We start from the raw sequence: 25,262 nt of genomic DNA, 5'->3' as shown, positions 1-25,262 counted from the left end.
AGGAGCTTTTCCAAAACCACCCTCACCACAGTGGGAGAAAACCATTGAGCCAAGGTGGGGTGGGAGTAGTTTTTGGTCTTGGGTAATGGGTGTATTTTAACCCCTTAGGATTTGCAGGCTTCTGCCATGATCCAGATGGGTCCAAAGAGGTTGAGTTAGAAGTAGCTCATACAGCTTTTTTTCCCATAATTCTGTGGTATATAACTCTGTTCAGTGTATCCACCAGAGAGGTGTAGTGACCAACTTAAACTTGAGAAGTTCTTGTTGAATTACAGGTGCTTTTATATGACTACTTATTACTGACTCAATCCTTATTTTCTAGTAATTTTTGTCATAAAAGCCCTTAATATTTGATACTCTCCCAATATACCCTAATGGTCTGAAATCCATTTTTCTTAGTTCCCTGAAACTAAATGCAAACAGCTACTTTATTGCTCTCTTTAAAAAGAAAATCAAAATGAAATTGTATTTTGCACTCATAACTCTGCTGCCTTTTTTGGGACAGATTTGTTTCCTTTCCCCTGATGACAGCCCTGTTTCTGCATCCTGTAATCTGTCTGTCTCCTTTTTTTTTTTTTTATTCCTGTCTTTTATCTCCTCGCTTACCATTAGCTTTGTATTTTTGTCTGTTTTTTAATCTAATTTTTGCCAAAAGTCTTCTCATTCTGCAGTTCACACATGCCTCTTTATTTTAGAAATAAGTATTTTTGCTCATATTATGAAAAGACAAATTCTATCAGCTAAATTTTGTTTTAAAAAAATAGAGTTCTCTTTTTTTGCTTTCCAGCTTAATCTTTTCTCAACCTTGTTTATTCTTCTCTAAGTCAGGAAAATGATACTTTGACTTTAAAGGAGATAAAAGATTATAAAAGGTAGTTTCAGCAATTGTATAATTAATAGCAGGAGTGGGCTCTGGAGAAATTAGATGATAATTAAGACCCCATGAAGGCCACCTGCCTGGCGTGGGAGAGATAACTGCAATGAATTCATTGTAAGAAGAGTTCTTTGTTTTTTGGTTGGTTTTTCTTACCTGGATTGGGGAGGTTGTAAAATGCTCAACGGCTGTGGAGATTGGGGATCTCCTGATTTGTAAAGAAACAGCAAACTTACTACTAGAGGGTTAATTTTTAAAAGCTCTGAGATAGTGATTATTTTCTACTCCTATCCTCTGTCGTAGTATAGGAGACCATAACATAGTTGACAGATTGCTTTTGTTCAAAGTGTATTCTTTTTTTGGTCCATGTTAGTACTGTATTGTATTTATTTGTAAATTGTCTCTTATTTATTGGAATTCTGTTTGGGTCATTTCATTTGTAAAGCGTTGTAGAAAAACTGGAAAGGTTTGAGAAAACATAAGATACAGCATTGAGTGATAAACAGTGTTGCGAGAATTATAGATATGTACCTTGAAGAAGGAAGATAGTGTAATTTTAATACTAGCCTTAAAATAGATGCATGATTTTTGTGAGGAAGAAGTTGACCTCTTATCTGTGTCTTTGACTAAAACCAAACACGAAGTGGAATTTAAAGATAGGCAAAAGTTTTCTTGGACAAAAATAAGGACGTTACGTTTATTGGGGTGAAAAAAAAAAAACCCCAGGGTTCCCAAGGGAGGCTTTAGAGGTTGCCACTTTTAAAGCACCTCAAGGAGAGAAGAAATTAGCAACTTTCGTAGTAGCTTTAACTCATGATAGGTAAGAACACCAGTTGAAGACTGAGAAGAGGACTTGATCAGGTTTAGCTGAGGGACCCATCAGAACACAGCTGAGATAGAATGAGTAATTAAGGGAGCTAATGTAAGTACTAACATGAAGTCAGGAATGAAGAAAATGCGTTGGTACCAAGGGTGCATGTTAAGACAAGAGTAGTTATGAATGTGAGACAGTCCCTTAGACAAACCAAGGTTAGAAAGCCCAGAGTAAGCGTTAAGAGGGGCATTCAGAGAGGGTTTGAAAGATTGGGATAGATAGGAGGTGAGGGTCTGATTCAGAGAGATAGCACTGCAGAAACAGAAAGAAGTACTGGCATACAACGCTGACAAGACACGATTAGTCAAAGCAGTTTAGTTAAGAACTGTGTTTTATTTGCACATAACAGTATTCTCTATTCTCTTCTTAGGAGCAGTATATATAACATTTTGTTGGTGGTGGTCTCCTTTCCATATCTACTTTTTTAAAAAATAATTTTTTGCCCTCAGATTAATTTTTTAATTGCCCCTTGGTAGTCAGCACTGCCTTGTCCCCCACCCCAAGCCCTGGCAACCAACCACTGATCTATTTTCTGTTCTTATAATTTTGCTTTTTCCAGAAATTCAAATAAGTGGGACTCATTCAGTAGGAGGCCTTTTGAGTCTAGCTTCTTTTACTTAGCATAATGCATTCGAGATTGATCTTTGTTGTTTGGAGTATCAGCAGTTCCATTTTGTTTCATATAGCCAGTCTTATGGATTTGCCACAATTCAATCACCATTTGAAGAACATCTGGGTTATTGCCAGTCATAAGTTCATTTGAACGTGAAGTTTTCTTTTAGACTTAGAACAGTAATTAACTTGATAAATCTAAGACACAAGACAGTGTTGAATTTAACCTGAACTAGTAACGTATATGTAATAGTTATTATATGTGAGTCACTCAGTTCAGTTCAGTTGTTCAGTCGTGTTCGACTCTTTGCGACCCCATGGACTGCAGCACGCCAGGCTTCCTTGCCCATCACCAACTCCCGGAGTTTACTCAAACTCATGTCCATTGAGTCAGTGATGCCATCCAACCATCTCATTCTCTGTCGTCCCCTTCTCCTCCTGCCTTCAGTCTTTCCCAGCATCAGGGTCTTTGCAAATGAGTCAGCTCTTCACATCAGGTGGCTAAAATATTGGAGTATCAGCTTTAGCATCAGTCCTTCAGGACTGATTTCCTTTAGGAAGGACTGGTTGGATCTCCTTGCAGTTCAGGGGACTCCCAAGAGTCTTCTCCAGCACCACAGTTTAAAAGCATCAATTCTTCAGCACTCAGCTTTCTTTATAGTCTTAACTCTCATATCCATACATGACTACTGTAAAAACCATAGCGTTCACTAGACGGACGTTTGTTGGCAAAGTAATGTCTTGACTTTTTAATATGCTTTCTAGGTTGGTCATAACATTTCTTCCAAGGAGTAAGCGTCTTTTTATTTCATGGCTGCGGTCACAATCTGCAGTGATTCTGGAGGCCCCACCCCAAAAAATGTCTGCCACTGTTTCCCCATCTATTTGCCATGAAGTGATGGGACCAGATGCTGTGATCTTAGTTTTCTAAATGTTGAGCTTTAAGCCAACTTTTTCACTCTCCTCTTTCACTTTTGTCAAGAGGCTCTTTAGTTCTTCTTCACTTTGTGTCATAAGAGTGTTGTCATCTGCATATCTGAGGGTATTGATATTTCTCTCACATGACCTTCTAAATTTTGTATAAATATACCTCATTTTATTGTGCTTTACAGATATTGCATTTTAAAGAAATTGACGTTTGTGTCAACCCTGTATCAAGCAGGTTTATTTGGCATCATTTTTCCAGCAGCATATGCTCACTTCATGTCTCTGTGTCACATTTTGGTAATTGTTGCAGTATTTCAAACTTATTTTTATTACTTTATTTGTGATGGTGATTTGTGATTGGTGATCTTTGATGTTACTCTTGTGATTGTTTTGGGGTACTAGGAACCACATTCACATAAGACCACAAACTTAATTGATAAATGTTGTTTGTATTCTGTTAAACTTACTGGACTTTCCTCCAATTTTCATTTCTCTTCTTCTCCTTGAGCACCCCTATTCCCTGAGACACCAATATTTAAATTAGGCCAACTGATAACTCTGCAGTGGCTCCCAGGTGTTCACGTGAAAGGAAGAGTTGCATGTCTGTCACTTTAAATCAAAAACTAAAAATGGGCTTCCTTGGTGGCTCAGTGATAAAGAATCCTCCTGCCAGTGCAGGAGACATGGGTTCAATCCCTGGTCCAGGAAGATCCCACATGCCATGGAGCAGCTAAGACCTTTGTACCACAACTTTTGAGCCTGTGCTCTGGAGCCTGGAAACTGCAGCTACTGAGCCCTCGTGCTACAAGCACTGAAGCCTGTGCGCCCTAGAGCCTGTGGTCAGCTACAAGAGAAGCCGCTGCAGTGAGAAGCCCATGTACAGCAGCTAGAGAGTAGTCCCCACTTGCTGCAGCTAGAGAAAATCCTGAGCCAGCACAGCCCAGAAATAAATAAAATTTTTAAAAAGTTTCACATTGAAAGAAAAATGATTAAGCTTAGTGAAAAAAGCATGTCAAAAGCTGAAATAGACTGAAAGCTCTTGTGCCAAACATTTAACCAAGTTGTGAGTGCAAAGGAAAGGTTCCTGAAGGAAATTAAAGTCCTCCTCCACTGAACACACAAATAAATGATAAGAAAGCAAAAATAGTGTTAATATTGATATGGAAAAAGTTTTAGTGTATGGATATAAGATCAAATTAGCTACAACATTCCCCTAAGCCAAAGCCTAATCCAGAGCAAGGCCCTAACTCTCTTCAATTATATGAAGGCTGAGAGCTATAAGGAGGCTGCAGAAGAAAAGTCTGAAGCTAGCAGAGATTTGTTCATGAGGTTTAAGGAATGAAGCTGTCTCCATAACATGAGAGTGCAAGGTGAAGCAGCAAATGCTGATGTAGAAGCTGCAGCAAGTTATCCAGACAGTCTAGCTGAGATAATTCTTTGTGATGGCAACACTAAACAACAGATTTTCAGTGTTGACAGAACAGCCTTCTACTGGAAGATGATGCCATGTAGGACTTCTGTAGCTAAAGAGGAGAAGTCAGTGCCTGGCTGCAAAGCTTCAAAGGACAGACTGACTCTCTTGTTAGGGGCTAATGTAGCTGGTGACTTTAAGTTGAAGCCAGTGCTCATTTATCATTTTGACCACCACAATACGTCTGACAACATGATTTACTCAGTATGTTAAACCCACTGTTGAGAAAGAAGTGTGTTTCGTAAGGATCTAGCTGCCATAGTGATTCCTCTGATGGATCTGGGCAAAGGAAATTGAAAGTGCTCTGGAAAGAATCCAGCATTCTGTATGGTGTTAGAAACACTCACAAATTCATTGGAAGAGGTCAAAATATCAACAGTAACAGAATTTTGAAAGAGGTTAATTCCAACTGTCATGGATGGCTGGGAGGGGTTCTAGACTTCAGTGGAGAGGTAACTGCAGATGTGAAGTGGAAATAGAGAACTAGAATCAGAAGTGGAGCCTGAACTACTGCAAACTTTTGACAAAACTTCAGTGTTGAGGAATTGCTCCTTAGGGATGAGCAAAGAAAATGGCTCCTTGAGATGGAATCTACTCCTGGTGAAGGTGAAGATTGTTGAAACAACAGCAGAGGAATTTAGCATATTACATAAACTTGGTAGAGAAAGCAGCAACAGGATTTGAGAAGATTGATTCTGATTTTAAAAGAGATTCTGTGGGTAAAATCCTATCAAATAGCATTACATGCTACAGAGAAATAGTTCATGAAAGGAAGAGTCAGTTGATGTGGCAGACTTCATGGTTGTCTTATTGCCACACAGCTACCTCAACTTTAGCACCTACTATGTTGAATAGTCAGCAGCCATCAGCATAGAGGCAAGACCCTCCCTCTGCCAGCAAAAAGATTGTAACTACCTGATGGCTCAGTATTGATGGTTAGTATTTTTTAGCAGTAAAATATTTTTAAGTTAAGGTTGTACATTGTTTTTTTTAGACATAATGCTGTTGTACACAATAGACTACAGTATAGTGTAAACATAACTTCTATATGTACTGTGAAACTAAAAAATTCATGATTTGCTTTATTGTGATATTTGTTTTAAATTGTAGTGGTCTGCAACTGAACCTGCAATATTGCTGAGGTATGCTTATAGTACTTTTGTTGGAATTTAACATGGTGTATTACTTAGGAAAACTTTTATAGGGAGCTTGCCTAGCAGTCAGTGAAGGAAGTTAAAGAGACTGATGTCAGTGTGACTTTGATAAGAGTTGAAGTTGCCTCAGCTCCTGAATCAGGTGAAACAAGTGTGGATTTAGCAGACACAGATTTCAAAACAGCCATTATAAATATGTTGAAAGAATTAAAATAAAACATACTCTAATAATTAATTAATGAAGAGAGAGGGAATTTGAATAGAGATGGAAACTAGAAAAGAACCAAAGAAAAATTGTAGAGATGAAAATACAATAACTAAATGAATAATTTACTGAATGGCTTTAACAAAATATTGGATACACCAGAAGAAAAGATCAATTGATCAGGAACATCTGAGAATTATAAATGTATGTGGCCAAAAACAGAGCTTCAAGAAATCAAACAAAAATTATCAGAACTAAAAAGAGAAATCAACAAATCCACAATTTTTAAATTGTGGTGTAGTTGATGTAGTGTATTATAGAAGTTTCAAGTGTATCACATAAATAATAGTGATTCACAATTTTTAGTCATATTTATAGTTATTATAAAATATTGACTATATTCCCTGTGCTGTACAATATATCCTTGTAGCTTATTTATTTTACACATATACCCAGGAGTGGAATTGCTGGATTACATGGTAGTTCTATTTTTAGTTTTTTGGGGGGAACCTCCATACTGTTTTCCACAGTGACTCCACCAATTTACAGTCCCACCAGCAGTGTACAGGAGTCCTCTTTTTTTTCACATTCTTTCAACATTTGTTATCTGTGGTCTTTCTGATGATAGCCATTCTGGGTATGAGGTGGTATCCCATCAGCATTTCCCTGATGATTAGCGATGTTGTGTGAACTGTTAAATTGACATTAATCCCTTCTAAATGATGAAGTCTTTGAGATGTATATTTTTTGACTAGAGGAATTAGATTAGGAAGAAAAAACAAAAAGATACTTAGGAAATTCCAAACATTTAGAAATTAATGTAGTTCTAACATATCTCTGGGTCAAAGACATCATAAGAATATTAGAAAATATTTGAACTGAGTGATGAGAGCAGAAAATATAAAAATTTAAATACTTTTATTTGAAAAATCAGAAGGGTCCAAAATCCATTACTTTAAGCATCTTTCTTAAGAAGTTAACAAATAAGAACAAGTTGAATCCAAAGTAAGTAGAAGGAAGGAAATAATAAAGGTAAATAAATAAAATAGAAAATAAACAAAAAGCAGTGAAACAAGAAGCAACAATGCCAGTCTTACACAAATTCTTACCAAAAAAAACATGAATGAAGAAACAGTTCATTTCGTCAGCATCACCATGATGGCAAAGAAGTAACAGATCTATAGACCAGTATCTTTGTGAACTTAGACCCAGTAATCTTTAACACAATATTAGCAAATTAAATTCATTGATATATAAAAGGGAAAATAGATCACGAGCAGGAAGGATTTGTCCCAAGAATGCATTGCAGGTTGAAATTAAAAAACCAATTGATTTAACTCACCGTGTGAGTAGAAGAAAACTGAAAAAAATAATATCTCAAGTGTAGAAAATTTTTACAAAATTTGATACTTATTCAGCAAGCTAGGTATATAAAGGAATTTCCTTTATTTAAAGACATCTATAAAAAAACCTACATTTTATATCATATTTCATAGTGAGACACTGAATGCTTTTGCTCTGAGATTGAGAAATAAACAAAAATGCTTATATTCACTGTTACCATTGTTCTGTTAAAGGTTCAAGCCAATGAAGGCAAAGAAAAAAAAGACATCCAGGTTGAAAAAGAATATTTCTTATGTTTGCAAGTGACTTTATTGCATATGTAGAAAATCCTAAAGAGTCTGTGGAATAGCTGGTAGAACTAATAAGTGAGTTTCGCAAGTCATAAGATACAAGTCAGTACAGTTTTTTTTTAGTTTTAATTTTTTAATGCTATCAATTAATGGTTGGAAAATGAAGTTTAAAAGAAAAGCAGTTCCATTTACAATAGCATCCAAAATAGTGAAATACTTTAGGGATACATTTTAACAAAATATATTCAGCCGATTTATTGAAAATTGTAAAACACTGCTGAGAGAAATAAAGCAAGACCAAAGTAAATGGAAAGATATAGCATGTTTGTGGAATAGAGGACTCGTAGATGTCCGTCTTCCCCAAATTGGTTTATAGAGTTAATGCAACCCCAATAAAAATCCTAGCAGGCTGCTTTTTAAGAAATTGACAGACTGATTCTCTTAGTCGTATGGAAATACAAAAGACCTAGAATTGGCAAAACAATTTTTTTTGGGGAAAAAAAGATTGTAGGACTATAGTGCTTGATTTCAAGACTTTCTATATAGCTATAGTAATCAAGACAAAAGGGTATTAGCACAGGGGTAGATGTGTAGATCAGTGGAACAGAATAGAGTTCAGAGGTAGACTTACATATATATCCAGTTGATTTTGGTAGAGATGCCAGTGTAATTCACTGGGGAAAGGACATAGTCTTTTTCAAGAACTGTTTATGTCTTGGTGGAAGAAAAATTTATATTGATCCTTAACCTCACACTTACACAGAAAGTTAACTGTATATCTACCTCAGACAAAAGACTTGTTATTTAAAAAGTATAAACAATTCTTAAAAATAATCAAAAGTCTTATATAACCTAAATAAACCATATGGTCAAAGTTATGAATGACTGCTTTGCAAAGGATGATACCTGGATGCCAGTAAGCACATGCAGAGATGCCTGTCAACATTATTCATGATGGAAATGCACGTAAAAATCCCTAAGGTACAACTGCACATCCCCTGCTGCTGCTGCTGCTAAGTCGCTTCAGTCCTGTCCGACTCTGTGCGACCCCTAGATGGTTGTAATTGGTAAGACTTAAATACCAAGTGTTGTCAAAGACATGGAGCAGTTCAACTCATATATTGCTAATCAGTTCAGTCGCTCAGTCGTGTCCGACTCTTTGCTACTCCATGAATCGCAGCACGCCAGGCCTCCCTGTCCACCACAACTCATGGAGTTCACTCAGACTCACGTCCATCGAGTCAGTGATGCCATCCAGCCATCTCATCCTCTGTCGTCCCCTTCTCCTCCTGCCCCCAATCCCTCCCAGCATCAGAGTCTTTTCCAGTGAGTCAACTCTTCGCATGAGGTGGCCAAAGTACTGGAGTTTCAGCTTTAGCATCATTCCTTCCAAAGAAATCCCAGGGCTGATCTCCTTCAGAATGGACTGGTTAGATCTCCTTGCAGTCCAAGGGACTCTCAAGAGTCTTCTCCAACACCACAGTTCAAAAGCATCAATTCTTGGGTGCTCAGCCTTCTTCACAGTCCAACTCTCACATCGATACATGACTACTGGAAAATCTACTCACATCCATACATGACTACTGGAAAATCCATAGCCTTAACTAGACAGCCTTTGTTGGCAAAGTAATGTCTCTGCTTTTTAATATGCTGTCTAGGCTTGCAGTTAGTCATTGTCATCTCCAATGGCCAGCCACTGTGCTGCTCATCTCAAGGCTCTTGTCTCCTTTGCAAGGCTTCTTGAACCACCACTGCACTATATGTTAGCAATTCCTGGGCCGATTGCATTGTTGATGTTGCGAGTTGTCTCTGCTGCTTTATGACCCATTTTGAACTTGAATAAAATCACTTGAATTTGCTTTTTGTCTAGCATCATTTCTGTAGTCTAAAATAAATGTAAAATAAACAGCAAGTAATAAATCATTGGTTAAAAAAAATAGAAAAATGCACATTGAAATGATGTATAACATAACCACATTTGTTTAAGAATGTATTCCAATATCAAATGGCAAAGTTCATCAGTGCAAAACCACCATTACGTTTGCACCAACCTAATAAACACGTAGTGGATAGGGTTAGGCTTATGAACAGTTGTTTTCTCTTTTGTTGATCTATTTGTGATAAATTACAGCCAGTCATATTTTGTGTGGAAGGACCGGTACATATTAGTTTTTGTAGTTTTATTAAAATGTTTAATAACAAATCACTGTAATGTTTGGACAGTAAGTGGTTTCTCAGATTAATACAAATATACACACTCATGCAAAACAAACTAAATACTGAAATTCATCATTTCCATGAACAGTGATTTAAACTGTTGTCCATTGAATTTGAGTATTTTTCTTCCTGCTTCACTTTCAACTTTAGTAACAGCTGGGTGTAGAACTTTTTCTTGCTTTGCTTATTTTGAGACCTGCTAGCCTGAACCATAGTTATGAAATTGTTGTTTTAATTGTTAGTGCTTAATTTCTGTAGCATTTACATTTTACATGATTCTTGGCAAGTTTACGTCAGGTCTGGTAGGCTTATTAGCTGAAATGCAGTGACCACTTAGAAAAGATAACGTGGAAGAGTGCCCCAGTATGGCTGTGTGTGAAGTGAGATACACTGCCTAGATTAGGACCTGGGGAAGCCTGATGTTATACCCCGTACTTGGCACGGTTTGTGCATTATCTTCCCTCTACCCCCATTCTAACACATGTTTATTGAGTACTTACTCTGTGTCTGATGTGGTACCTGGCACTGTTGATATAGAAATGAGTTTCTATGCTTTAAGGAATTTGTAGCCTAAAAAGGGTGTGCTGTATGTGCATGTGTGTGTGTGCTCTAAGTCACTTCAGTGGTATATGACTCTGTGACCCTAGGAACTGTAGCCTACCAAGCTCCTCTGTCCATGGGATTCTTCAGGCAGCAATACTGGAGTGGGTTGCCATGCCCTCCTCCAGGGGATCTTCCCAACCCAGGGACTGAACCTGAGTCTCTTATGTCTCCTGCATTGGTAGGTAGTTCTTTACCACTGGTGCCACTTGGGAAGCCCCATAAATAGTATAGAGAGAGCTTGTAGAGAGAGAGATGAATTCTTGAGTATTGTAAAAGGATCAGAGAAGGATTCCTTTAGATAACATCTGAGCTAACATTTGGAGGTGGAATATGAGTTTGTCAGTGGTAAGGTAGCTGTTATAGGCAAGGAGATAAGCATGTAGGACAGGCACAGATGCATGAATGAACATGGTGTATTTAAGGAGGTATATTCAGATAATTCATGCGGGGTACCACGATTGATAGATGAAAGCTGCACTTCCCCTCATTGTCAAATGCCAGTTTCAGTTCAGTCGCTCAGTATCTGACTCTTGGCAACCCCATGAACCCCAACACACCGGGCCTCCCTGTCCATCACCAAATCCTGGAGTCCACCCAAACCTATGTCCATTGAGTCGGTGATGCCATCCAGCCATCTCATCCTCTGTCGTACCCTTCTCCTCCCACCCTCAATCTTTGCCAGAATCAGGGTCTTTTTAAATGAGTCAGCTCTTCGCATCAGGTGGCCAAAGTATTGGAGTTTCAGCTTCAACATCAATCCTTCCAATGAACACCCAGGACTGATCAATCTCCTTTAGGATGGACTGGTTGGATCTCCTTGCAGTCCAAGGGACTCTCAAGAGTCTTCTCCAACACCACAGTTCAAAAGCATCAATTCTTCAGCGCTCAGCTTTCTTCACAGTCCAACTCTCACATCCATACATGACCACTGGAAAAACTATAGCCTTGACTAGACAGACTTTTGTTGGCAAAGTAATGTCTCTGCTCTTTAATATTCTGTCTAGGTTGGTCATAACTTTACTTCCAAGGAGTAAGCGTCTTTTCATTTCATGGCTGTAATCACCATCTGCAGTGATTTTGGAGCCCAGAAAAATAGTCAGCCACTGTTTCCACTGTTTCCCCATCTATTTGCCATGAAGTGATGGGACCGGATGCTATGATCTTAGTTTTCTGAATGTTGAGCTTTAAGCCAACTTTTTCACTCTCCTCTTTCACTTTCATCAAGAGGCTCTTTAGTTCTTCTTCACTTTCTGCCATAAAAGGGTGGTGTCATCTGCATATCTGAAGTTATTGATATTTCTCCCGGCAATCTTGATTCCAGCTTATGCTTCTTCCAGCCCAGCATTTCTCATGATGTACTCTGCATATATGTTAAATAAGCAGGGTGACAATATACAGCCTTGACATACTCCTTTTCCTATTTGGAACCAGTCTGTTGTTCCATGTCCAGTTCTAACTGTTGCTTCCTGACCTGCATACAGGTTTCTCGAGAGGCAGGTCAGGTGGTCTGGTATTCCCATCTCTTCAGAATTTTCCACAGTTTGTTGTGATCCACACAGTCAAAGGCTTTGGCATAGTCAATAAAGCAGAAATAGATGTTTTCCTGGAACTCTTCCTTTTTTGATGATCCAGCAGATGTTGGCAATTTGATCTCTGGTTCCTCTGCCTTTTCTAAATCCAGCTTGAACATCTGGAAGTTCACGGTTCAGGTATTGCTGAAGCCTGGCTTGGAGAATTTTGAGCATTACTTTACTAGCGTGTGAGATTAGTGCAGTTGTGGGGTAGTTTGAGCATTCTTTGGCATTGCCTTTCTTTGGGATTGGAATGTTGTCATTGCATTGTCATTGTCAAACATTGCCTGGAAAAGCAACCTGGGAAGACTAATTAAATAATAGAGGCCAAGATTAAACTTGATTCTGGTCCTGGCTCTCAAATTCTTGGTTGAACAGGCTTTTATTTTTTTGAGCTTGGATCTCCTCGTTTGTATATGTGGAAACTATATAATATTTGCTTTTCAAGATACTTCTCGAGGAAGTCACAATTTGAGGGCCTGGAATACAGTAGGACATCAACATGTATTTTTGAAAGAGTGGTCTGAGAACTTGTATCAAAAAATAAGGGAGAATGAATAGTTAAAATTAGAATAAACAATAAAAGATATATCTATAGACCATTGCTTCCCAGGGTACACTTATTGTATAAAATGTGATCAAGAAAGTTGTTTTATAAAATGTTTCACTTACTTGTTTAGTTTTCGTGAGGTCCCAGGTTGCAGAAACTACACATCAGATTCTGGCAACTTCCCTGGTGGTCCAGTGGTTGAGAATCCTCCTTCCAGTGCATGGGGCGTAGGTTGGATCCCTTGCTGGGAACTAAGATCGTACATGCCATGGGGCAGCTAAGCCTGTGCACCGCAACTAGAGAGCCCTTGTGCTGCGGTGGAGCTTGTGCACTGCAATGAAAAGATACTGACGTAGCCAAATAAATAAATATTTTAAAAAGTTGTGTAGGCATTGCAAGTTATTACTGCAGAGAAAAGCAAGGAAGCTGGGAAGGAAAAGACCATAAAATAGCAAATTAAAAAATAAAATTAAGGGAAAAAATTAAAAGAAACATTCTCTTTCCCTTGAATGTCATGTGCTGTTGTAATGATCACATATGTTCAAATAAGATTTAGTATATGTACATTTTAAATGTCTTTGGATGGTCATTTTCCTGTTTTTATTTGCCTGTGACATATTTCTTGGACTTGGCTTCTTCAGATTGTGATTTTTTTTAATCTTTAATAATTAGTTATAAATGGACTTCTTTTCTTATGTAAATGTTTACTTTTCCCAGTTGAAAATTAGTGTTTCCTCTCACTCTACTCTCCCATTGTATCTGCAGAATGTTTTCTTTTGAAGCACAGGATTGTGAAAGTCCATGTTTAATGTTACAGAATTGCTGTAATATACTGTTAATATTTGTTTCTTTACCTTTAGGGGTCCTATTGGGCAATAGACACCAATCCGAAGGAAGATGCGCTGCCTACTCGGCCAAAGAAGAGAGCACGATCTGTAGAACGGGTAAAAAGCTCTTTATCACTAGTTTAGTATGATGGGGTTATTATTTTGGAAATATAGATCTCAAAAATTCATATTTGTATAATGCTGTAATTTCCAATATTACAGTAAGTATAACTGTAATGAAGGTAATATTTTACTTGGGTGACATTTTCTGTTTTTTTTTCAAAACATTTTGAGACTTATTTAATCCTGACAGCTCTTGAGTGAGGTGGGCAGTTTAGCAATCAGGTAAAAGGGTTTTTGTTTGTTTATTTGTTTTGTAATTAGGGCACAGTTATCTAACTGAAGGTTGAATCCAGGGCTCTTCATTTGCTACTCTTCCCTCTCTGCATCATTGAGGACTGGTTTTAGGTAACAAAACCATTCACTTTGACTGCAGATAATCAGTCTGATTATATTGAATTTTCCTGATTATCCTCAAAATGCCTTTTCCTGATTCCAACTATGTAATAATTATTTTGTGCACAAAACTGTAAGGACCTCAAGCTGGGCTTAAATTGGGATTGGATGAGCCATGAGGTACGGCAGCAGTGGAATTTAGTCAGGCAAATTTATGGTGCCAGCAGAGGGAATTCAAGTACTCTAGTTACTAAGCTTTGCAAAATTAAAAGTGAACTCTCAGGTCAGAACCCTTTTTGGTTTTTTACAAACCAGAATTTAAAAAGGTTTATATTGATGGTATAGTTTTATGGTAATAGAGTTTTAAGGCTGAGATGATGAGCTCTGTAGGTAATGGTTTGAGAGGAAATGACCTTCGGTTATTGCTGTCAAGCTTTTGTTTTTTTTAAACATGCGACTTGTTTTTTTTTTTGGTATCTTTTTAAAAATTTATATTCTATTTTTTAAAGTTTATTTTTAGTTAGAAGAGAATACGGACTTTTATTGTGTGAAAATGTGGAGAACACAGTGTTTAGCAGCTACTGCCAGAATTTGAAGGAAGGGGAGAAGAGTCCACATCATTTAACCCAGAGCGTTAGCATGGATGATTTTATCTTGAGGCTGAAGAATTGTGGTCTCTACCATTTGCTCTCTCCTTCTGAATTTCCTGGAACTTGAATATTTTTGGAAATTTGAATTGGTAGTTGGGTTGACAACTGGGCATTCTGTTTGGATATGAAGCCTGGCTTTTATTCTGTTACCTTGTTTCATAATTCTTAGAGCAATATTTCTTTATTTCTAAAAGCATTCTTTTTTTTTTCTGAAGACCATATTGTCAGTTTTATAATGGAAGTCTATGAAAATATAGTATTCTGATTACAGAATTACATTTTATATACTAAGTATATGTTTTTGAATGTGTATTTGAACATGTATTTTCTATATTTTCTGCTGTTTATATTTTTATCTTTTAAGTTTAAAGCATTTAAAAGATCCAACAATTTGCCTTTGTAATATAGTGCCATAAAATATCCAGTACCAGAGCCTTTCAGTTAGTATAGTATATTTTTGCCTGAGCTTTGTGTTGGTTGCTACTGTAGGAGAGGAGCCTAAAGAAAGAGAACAGCTGTGAGCAGAGTATGTCTAATCAGGGAGACAGATGTTGTTTAATACAGAGTACAAGCTCTCACAAATACTCTGAAAGGTAATATTTTTACAAAACATAATTTTGTGCCCTGATAAACTGATGTGTCTGTACTTGTTTATTTAGAGGGTTTTTGGGGAACAGGTAGTATTTTTATTAGGATACAATTTGTATTTAAGTGTACTTGTATTAAAGTAGTTACTGGGTTTTATCTAAGGGAGTACCTAAGATGGTCAAATAGTATGATTGTTAAACATTTAGAACTTTTTGTCAAAAACTAAACATGACCCACAGGTTGAAACTTGAAAGAGTTTTAAAATGTAGATGGTAAAATATGTTGACATCCCTGAAAGCTTATTAAACTTCTGAAATGTTATTTCTTTGTCCATGTGTAAACATCACAGTTCTATGTGAAATATTAATGTATGTCACAAATTTTTGAAGAAAGAAGAGTTTTTAATGTAAGAGAAGCAATTTTTAAAAATGCACGTAATAGTATCTTCATGTCTTAAAGGAAAAGTAAAGCCTGATTGTTATCTCCAGCCTAGTATTCTTAACACAATTGTCTGAACTATCTTCCTGTTCCCTCCATTTACTTGAATAAACCTCTGTTCTCTTTTGTCCATTGTGGTATTACTTTTTTCTTTTCTTAATCCTTGAATATGTATCAATAAATGCCTTTCATTTTACTTTTTCTGTTTTCTTTCATCATCTTACCATGTTTTCTTTATTTATCATAAAGTAGACATGAATACCTAAAAAGAATTATTAATAAAGTTTAGCATGGTGAAGATGAATGGGCTCCATGACTAGGATTCCTGTGTTTTCCTTCTGGCCTTACTATTTACATCTTTTGTGACTTTTGGCAAATTGTTAGAATTTTTGAGCTTCAGAATCCTCAACTGTAAAGGAAAAGGATAGAAGTCTTAACAGCTGCCATGGACTAAATGTGTTCCCCTAAATTCATATGTTGAAACCCTAATCCCAGTGTGATGGTATTTGGAGTTGAGGCCTTTGCTAGGTAATTGGATCAGGACTGTGAAGCCCTCATAAATGGAATCAGCGTCATAATAAGAATAGGCCAGAGAGCTGGCTAGCTCTTTTCTGCCATGTGAGAATACCAATGAGGATACCTGCAAAAGAGCTCTCACAAGAACCTCAGCATGCTGGTACCATGATCTTGGACTTCCAGCCTCCAGAACTGTGAGAAATAAATTTCTGTTTTGATAAGCCACCAGTTTATGGTATTTTGTTATAGCAACCTGAATTAAGATAACACCATAATAAAAATATAATTGAGTTTATGTGGTAGATGTTTTTTAAGAATTTTATGCATATTAAATTATTAATTTTTATAGCAAATCCAAATGATGAAAGTGATAGACACAGATGTTAATTTGTCCAAGGGTACAAAGGACAGTAGTAAGTACCAAGGCCAGAATTACGAACTCAGTCTGCCTTAAGGGTCTGTGCTGTTTACAGTTGCACCACACTGCCTCTAGTATTTGCTGTGCTGAAGATCATAGCACTCAATCAGATTTCTTTTCATCTATACATATCTTATTATGAGATAATGGGCTTTATTTATTTTTGGATCTGAATACTAATTTTTTTCTTTAATGCTATTTAAAAGTATTTTTAAGTCAGTTGATATACAACATTATATTAGTTTCAGGAATATAACATAGTGATTCAATATTTTTATAGATTATACTCCATTTAAAGTTATAAAATAATGGCTATATTGCCCTGTGCTATACAATATACCTTTGTTGCTTATTTATTTTATACATGGTAGTTTCTCTTAATCCCATACCCTTTACCTTGCCCCTGCCTTCTTCATTCATCTCACTGGTAACACTAGTTTGTTCTCTATATCTAAGAGTCTGTTTCTCTTTTGTAATTTATTTTTGTTTGTTTTTGAGATTCAGCATATAAGTGATGACATAGAATGTTTGTCTTTGACTTATTTCACTAAGCATAGTACCCTCTGAGTGCATCCATATTGCTACAAATGGCAGAATTTCATTCTTTTTTATGACTAATATTCCTTCATACACACACAGATTTATATATATATATATATATATCTCATTTCTTTATCCAGTCACCTGTTGAGGGACACTTACATTGCTTTCATATCTTGACTGTTGTAAATAATGCTGCTATGAACGTTGGGGTGCATGTATCTTTTCAAATTAGTGTTTTCGTTTTCTTCAGGTATATACCCGGGAGTGGAATTGCTGGATCATATGGTAGTTCTTTTTTTATTTTTTGAGGAACTTTCATATTATTTTCTATAGTGCTGTACCAATTTACAATCGGAGAAGGCAGTGGCATCCCACTCCAGTACTCTTGCCTGGAAAATCCCATGGATGGAGGAGCCTGGAAGGCTGCAGTCCATGGGGTTGCTGAGGGTCAGATACGACTGAGCGACTTCACTTTCACTTTTCACTTTCATGCATTGGAGAAGGAAATGGCAACCCACTCCAGTGTTCTTGCCTGGAGAATCCCAGGGACAGGGGAGCCTGGTGGGCTGCTGTCTATGGGGTCACAGAGAGTCACGACTGAAGTGACTTAGCAGCAGTAGCAGCAATTTACAATCTCACCAGCAGTATACTAGGGTTCCTTTTCCTCCACATCCTTGCCAGCATTTGTTTGTAGACTTTTTGATGATAGCCATATTTACAGGTATGCAGTGATATTGTGATTTTGATTTGTGTTACTCTGATGATTGGTTACTTGTTAAGCATTGTTTCATGTGCCTGTTGTTCATCTGTTTATCTTTTCTGGAAAAGTGTCAATTCAGATCTTTTGCACATTCTTTTAATTGGGTTGTTTGTTTTTTTTGATGTTGAGTTGTTTGAGCTTGTTAATATATTTGGGGTATTAACTCCTTATTGGTCACATCATTTGCAGATGTTTCTCATATTTAGTAGGTCTTCTTTTTGTTTTGTTGATAGGTCCTGTTTGTTTACTTTTGCTTTTGTTTTTGCCTTAGGAAACAGACCCAAAATAATAATGCTATGATTTATGTCAATGAATGTTCTACATATAGCCTTTTCTAGGAGATTTATGTTTTTTGGTCTTACATTTAGTTTTTAATCCATTTAGAGTTTTATTTTGTAATAGAGTTTAAGTTTGTAAATGATGTAAGAAATGTTCTAATTTCTTTTTACATGTAGCTTTCCAGTTTTCCCAGTTTTTCATGTACTGAAGAGACTCTTCTATTGTACAGTATATCCTTGCCTCCTTTATCATAGATTAATTGGCCATAGGTGTATAGGTTTATTTCTGGGCTCTGTTCTGTTCCATTGGTCTTTGTATCTGTTTTTGTGCCAGTGCCATGCTATTCTCATGACTGTAGCTTTGTAGTATAGTTTGAAGCCAGGGAGTGTGATTTCCCAGCTTTGTTTTATTCTTCCCCCTCAAGATTGCTTCGGCAAGTTAGGATCTTTTGTGGTTCTGTATAAATTTTAGGATTAGTTATACTTCTGTGAAAAATGTCATGGGTATTTTGATGAGAATTGCATGAGGGCTGTAGATTGCTTTTGGGTAGTATGGTTATTTTAACAATACTAGTTCTTCCAGTCCATATACATGGGATATCTTTCCCTTTCTTTGTATATATCTTTCGTTTCCTTCATCAGCATTTCATAATTTTCACAGTATATGTATTTCATTTCCTTATTTAAGTATATTCCTAGGTGTTTTTACTGTTTTTGATGCAATTTTAAATGGCATTTTCTTGCTTTTTCCTTCTGATAGTTCATTATTGGTGTCTAGAAAAGCAACAGATGTCTAAATATTGTATCTTACAGCTTTACTGAATTCATTTCCTAGTTCTGAGAGGTTTTTTTTTTTTTTTTTGGCTACAAACTTTAGGGTTTCTATATATAGTATGATGTTATCTGCAAATAGTGACAGCTTTACTTATTACCTTCCAATTTTTTCCTGTCTGATTCCTGTGGTTAAGGCATCTGGTACTATGTTAAATAAGAAATGGCAAAAGTGCAAATTCTTAGCTTATTCCTGATTTTAAAGGAAAGGTTTTCAGCTTTTCACTATTGAGTATTGGCTGTTAGTTTGTCATGCATGGCCTCCTTTATGCTGATATATTCTTTGTATACTAACTCTGATCAGAGTTATCATTGTATCATAAGTGAATGTTTAGTTTTGTCACATGCTTTTTTTGTGTCTTTATATGTTGTTGAATTTGGCTTGCCAATATTTTGTTGAGTATTTTTGCATCTATATTCGTCAGAGATACTGGCTTGTCATTTTCTTTTTTTGTAGTGTCTTTGTTTGGTTTTGGTTCACCAGATCTCTTCATTTTGAGAGAACCCACCACATTTAATCTATATCTATATATGCGTACACACATATATATAATTCTCATAAATACTATTACAAATGACAACAAATTACTATATAATTAAAGCAACATGTTAGAGCAAGCAGTGGGAACTAAAGTGACTCAAAGTAGAAAATGCTTCTGTGGGAAGGCCTATAGGAAGAGGAGTAAGACTTATAAATTTGATGCAGAAGTATAACTTTTTTACATAGAAAATAGTAAAAGATTGGGGACTAACCTAGTTGGTTCAGTGTTTAAAACCCTGCACTTCCACTTCAAGGGGCACAGGTTTGATCCCTGGTTGGGAAACTAAGATTCTGAATTGTTACACAGAGTGGTTTTGTTGTTTGAAGTGAACTCTTACCACTTGCCTTTCTCTCTGAGGCTGAGTCTGAATGAGGGAGGCTTTAGTTAAAGGTATATATGGGCAGAGGAAGGAATGCAGTCTGCATACTCTCAGAACTCTTAGAACTGGAAAACATTTCAATGGACAAACATATACTGAGTGTACATTGTGTGGGAGGTACTACATGTTGCCTCCATGAGATACATTGAAATATAATTTCTTGAGAAATGCTACTCATTTTTGTAGACCAGAAAGTGTTTCATAAGGGATTATTTTGATCAATGGGTAGGATTTACTTTTTTGTTTTTTAACAGTATTGTTGGAGATAGTTTATGTACAGCTAATTGAATGTTTAAAATTTACAGTTTGAGGATTTTTGTCATGTGAAGTTATTACTAGTTGACAGTATGAACATTTCTTTCACACCCAAAGTTTCCTCATTTCCTGTTGTAACTTGTGCTTCCCGCCAGTCTTATCCCAGACAACCCGATCTGGGGAGAATTAACATCTTAACAATATTATTTCAAGCCATGAAAGTGTGATATCTTTCTATTCATTACATTGTTAATTTTTCTCAGGAATATTTAGTTTTCAGTGTAGAGGATTTGGATGTTTCCAGTTCAATCATGAATATTTTAGATTTGGATGCTATATGTTTAAAGTTCAGTTTTTTGCTGCTAGTGGTAAAAATGTAATTAATTTTTGTACATTAAACTTGTATCCTGCAATCTTGTTAATTCTAGTATTTTTTAAAGATGCCTTGGAATTTCTATAATTATGTTATATGCAAATAGTTTTCCTGTGTCTTTCCTTCCTCCTCCTCTGTCTCTTCCTAGAACCTTACTGCAGTGATGAGAATCTCTCATTTCAAGTCTTTACTTGAAATGAGAAAGTGGGCATCCAGCCTTATTTCCATTCTTAGGAGGAAAGTATCCAGTCTTTCACCCCTAAATATGACATAGTCTGTAGGGCTTTTGTAGATGCTGTTTATCAGATTGAGGAAGTTCTCTAGTAAGCCCAGTTTATTGAGTTTTTATCATGAATGGGTGTAAATTTTTTTAACTGCTCTTTTTGTTCTTATTGAAGTGATTATATGACTTTTCTTTTATTCTGTTTGAGTGTTGAATTACATTGATTGCATTTGAAATGTTGAACTTGTATTCCTTGGATGAACCCTTACTGAGTCATGATATATCATCCCATTAACGTATAGTTGGATTCGTTTGCTAATATCTGAAGGATTTTCATATCTGTGTTCATGAGGGATGTGGACACAACAAAAATCAGGTAGTCAGAACATTAAAAGATTATGTTCAAGAAAACTAGACCTCTCAAGTTAATGAATTTAGCACTTTTCTATGTATGGGAAGATGCAAGAGTCTGGGCTCATTGAAATCATTCCTTTGATAGATTATGCACCTTAGTATCTAGGGTCAGTAGCCTGTTTTTGTCCATCCTGAATCGCCTCAGGGTGCACAGTTGACGGTGGCTGCAGTGGCTGATGGCTTGATGGCCTTATCATCTTCTGTTTACTGATTTGACAGGTGACATTTTTCGTCTCTAGTAATATTGGCTAGGTTTTGATATTAGGGTTATGCTAGCCTCATAAAACTGATAGGGGTATATTCCTTCTATTTTCTGAAAAATTAATTGACTGGTAGATTGATATATCTTCCTTGAATATTTGAGAAAATTCATCAGTGAAATCATCTTGACCTGAAGCTTAAGATTTTTTTATGTGTGTGGAGGCTCAGCTTGTAAAGAATCTGCCTGCAATACGGGAGACCTGGGTTTGGTCCCTGGGTTGGGAAGATATCCTGGAGAAGGGAAAGGCTACCCACTTCAGTATTCTGGCCTGGAGAATTCCATGGACTGTTGTAGTCCATGGGGTGGCAATGAGTTGGACACAACTGAGCAAATTTCCCTTTCAGTTTCACTTTTAATAGTTACTTTGTTATGGGACTGTCACATTTTCTCTTTTTATTCCAGTTTTGGTAACTTATGTTCTTAAGGAATTTTGTCCCTTGTATCTAAATGGTTATATTTGTTAGTATAGAGTGGATCATAATATTCTCTTACTTTAATATATATAGAGTCTGTAGTAATAACTCTTTTCATTCTTGATATTGATTATTTGTTTTCTCTTTTTTCTTCATTGATATAGCTAAAGGTTTGTCAATTTTGTTAGTCTTTTAAGAATCGGGTTTTGTCTTTAAAAGATTTTTTTTCTGTTGGTTTTCTGTTTTTATTTCTATTTTTATCTTTATCATATACTTCTTTTTTATTTCTTTCTCAGTTCAGTTCAGTTCAATCACTCAGTCTTGTCCGACTCTTTGTGACCCCATGGACTGCAATACACCAAGCTTCCCTGTCCATCACCAATTCCTGGAGCTTACTCAAACTCAGGTCCATCGAATCGGTGATGCCATCTAAACATCTCATTCTCTGTCGTCCCCTTCTTCCACCTTCAAGCTCTCCCAGCATCAGGATCTTTTCAAATGAGTCAGCTCTTCGCATCAGGTGGCCAAAGTATTGGAGCTTCAGCTTTAGCATCAGTCCTTCCAATGAAAATTCAGAACTGATTTCCTTTAGGATGGACTGGTTGGATCTCCTTGCAGTCCAAGGGACTCTCAAGAGTCTTCTCCAACACCACAGTTCAAAAGATCAGTTCTTTGGCACTCAGCTTCCTTAATAGTCCAACTCTCCCATCCATATATGACTACTGGAAAAACCATAGCTTTGACTAGACGGACCTTTGTTGACAAAGTACTGTCTTGACTTTTTAATATGCTATCTAGGTTGGTCATAGCTTTTCTTCCAAGGAGTAAGCATCTTTTAATTTCATGGCTGCAGTCACCATCTGCAGTGATTTTGGAGCCAAAAAAAAAAAGTCTGTCACTGTTTCCACTGTTTCTCCATCTATTTCCCATAAAGTGATGGGACCAGATGCCATGATCTTAGTTTTCTGAATGTTGAGTTTTTAGCCAGCTTTTTCACTCTTCTCTTTCATGTTCATCAAGAGGCTTTTTAGTTCCTGTTGACTTTCTGTCATAAGGGTGGTGTCATCTGCATATCTGAGGTTATTGATATTTCTTCTGCAATCTTGATTCCAGCTTGTTCTTCATCCAGCCTGGCATTTCTCATACAGTACCCTGCATATAAGTTGAATAAGCAGAGTGACAATATGCAGCCTTGATGTACTCCTTTCCCAATTTGGAACCACTCTGTTCCATGTACAGTGCTGTTACTTCTTGACCTGCATATAGGAGGTAGGTCAGGTAGTCTGGTATTCCCATCTCTTTCAGAATTTGTCACAGTTTGTTGTGATCCACACAGTCAAAGCCTTCAGCATACATAGAAATAGATGTTTTTCTGGAACTCTCTTACTTTTTCGATGCTCCATCGATGTTGGCAATTTGATCTCTGGTTCCTCTGCCTTTTCTGAATCCAGCTGGAACATCTGGAAGTTCATGGTTCACGTACGTTGAAGCCTGGCTGGAGAATTTTGAGCATTGCTTCACTAGCGTGTGAGATGAGTGCAATCGTCTGGTAGTTTGAACATTCTTTGGCATTGCCTTTGGGATTGAAATGAAAACTGACTTTTTCCAGTCCTGTGGCCACTGCTGAGTTTTCCAAATGTGCTGGCATATTGAGTGCAGCACTTTCACAGCATCATCTTTTAGGATTTGAAATAGCTCAGCTGGAATTCTGTCACCTCCGTTAGCTTTGTTCATAGCTTTGCTTTCTAATGCCCACTTGACTTCACATTCCAGGATGTCTGGCTCTAGGTGAGTGATCACACCACTGTGGTTGTCTGGATCCTGAAGATCTTTCTGTTTTTCTGTGTATTCTTGCCATCTCTTCTTAATATCTTCTGCTTCTGTTAGGTCCATACTGTTTCTGTCCTTTATTGAGCCCATCTTTGCATGAAATGTTCCCTTGGTATCTCTAATTTTCTTCAAGAGATCTCTAGTCTTTCCCATTGTATTGTTTTCCTCTATTTCTTTGCATTGATCGCTGAGGAAGGCTTTCTTATCTCTCTTTTCTATTCTTTGGAACTCTGCATTCAAATGGGTATATCTTTCCTTTTCTCCTTTGCCTTTAGCTTTTTTTCTTTTCTCAGCTGTTTGTAAGGCCTCCTCAGACAATCATTTTACCTTTTTGCATTTCTTTTTCTTGGGGATGGTCTTGATCCCTGTCTCCTGTACAATATCATGAACCTCCATCCATAGTTCTTCAGGCACTCTCGTCTATCAGATCTAATCCCTTGAATCTGTTTGTCACTTCCACTATATAATTGTAAGGGATTTGATTTAGGTCATAACCTGAATGCTTTTTGGTTTTTCCTACTTTCTTCAATTTAAGTCTGAATTTGGCAATAAGGAGTACATGATCTGAGCCACAGTCAGGTCCCAGTCTTGTTTTTGCTGACTGTATAGACCTTCTCCATCTTTGACTGCAAAGAGTATAATCGGTCTGATTTCAGTATTGACCATCTGGTGATGCATGTGTAGCGTCTTCTCTTGTGTTGTTGAAAGAGAGTGTTTGCTATGACCAGTCCATTCTCTTGGCAAAACTCTGTTAGCCTTTGCTCTGCTTCAGTTTGTACTCCAAGGCTAAATTTGCCTGTTACTCCAGGTATTTCTTGACTTCCTACTTTTGCATTCCAGTCCCCTATGATGAAAAGGACATCTCTTTTTGATGTTAGTTGTAGAGGGTCTTGTAGGTCTTCATAGAACCATTTAACTCAGCTTCTTGGGCCTTAGTGGTTGGGGCATTGACTTGTATTACTGTGATATTGAATGCTTTGCTTTAGAAACGAACAGAGATCATTCTGTCTTTTTTGAGATTGTTTTTGAGGGTATTAGCTTCAGCGTGCTGATTATACAGGATCACTACCACCACATCTGTGTCCCAGGGTTGCAGGGAGAGGGAAATAGAATGGGGGATAAGCAAATTCTTTTCAAAGACATGACCCAAAAGTTGCACACTTCACTCTTGCTCAAATCCCATTTGTCACACCTTAGTCCCATCAGTGCAAGTAGTTGCAAATGAGGCTGGAAAAGGTGGTCTTTAGCTGGGCACTGATGAATTAATGACTACAGAGGTCCATTACTAAAAGGTAGAAGAGGGAGGGATTGGCATTAGGGGACTATTAGCAGTATCAGCTACAGAAGTTTCTCTCTCATTGTAAACTCATTCCATAGCCCATGGTGATTATCAGGTCAGTGGGTGTGTGCTACGTCACTTCATTTGTGTCTGACTCTTTGCAACCCTATGAATGATAGCCCACCAGGCTCTTCTGTCCATGGGATTCTCCAGGCAAGAATACTGGATTGGGTTGCCATTTCCTTCTCCATATCCGGTTGCTGCTGCTGCTGCTAAGTTGCTTCAGTCGTGTCCG

The 25,262-nt window shown here is 37.1% G+C and overlaps 1 protein-coding gene across 6 annotated transcripts in view; it reads left to right on the top strand.

Annotated features, from left to right (window-relative positions):
• Positions 1-25,262, top strand: part of FOXJ3 (forkhead box J3) — a 125,843-nt gene that overhangs the window by 62,946 nt on the left and 37,635 nt on the right. For all 6 annotated transcript variants that reach the window (XM_070368262.1, XM_070368264.1, XM_070368267.1 and 3 more), the window contains one exon: positions 13,553-13,636. In XM_070368262.1, coding sequence (XP_070224363.1) covers positions 13,553-13,636 — 84 coding nt within the window. The remainder of the gene's footprint in view (positions 1-13,552; positions 13,637-25,262) is intronic.

Source organism: Bos mutus, chromosome 3 (assembly GCF_027580195.1).
Source record: "Bos mutus isolate GX-2022 chromosome 3, NWIPB_WYAK_1.1, whole genome shotgun sequence".
NCBI classification, from domain to species: Eukaryota; Metazoa; Chordata; class Mammalia; order Artiodactyla; family Bovidae; genus Bos; species Bos mutus.
Note: the sequence above shows the minus strand (reverse complement) of the source record. Positions and strands in the feature narration are given on the sequence as shown.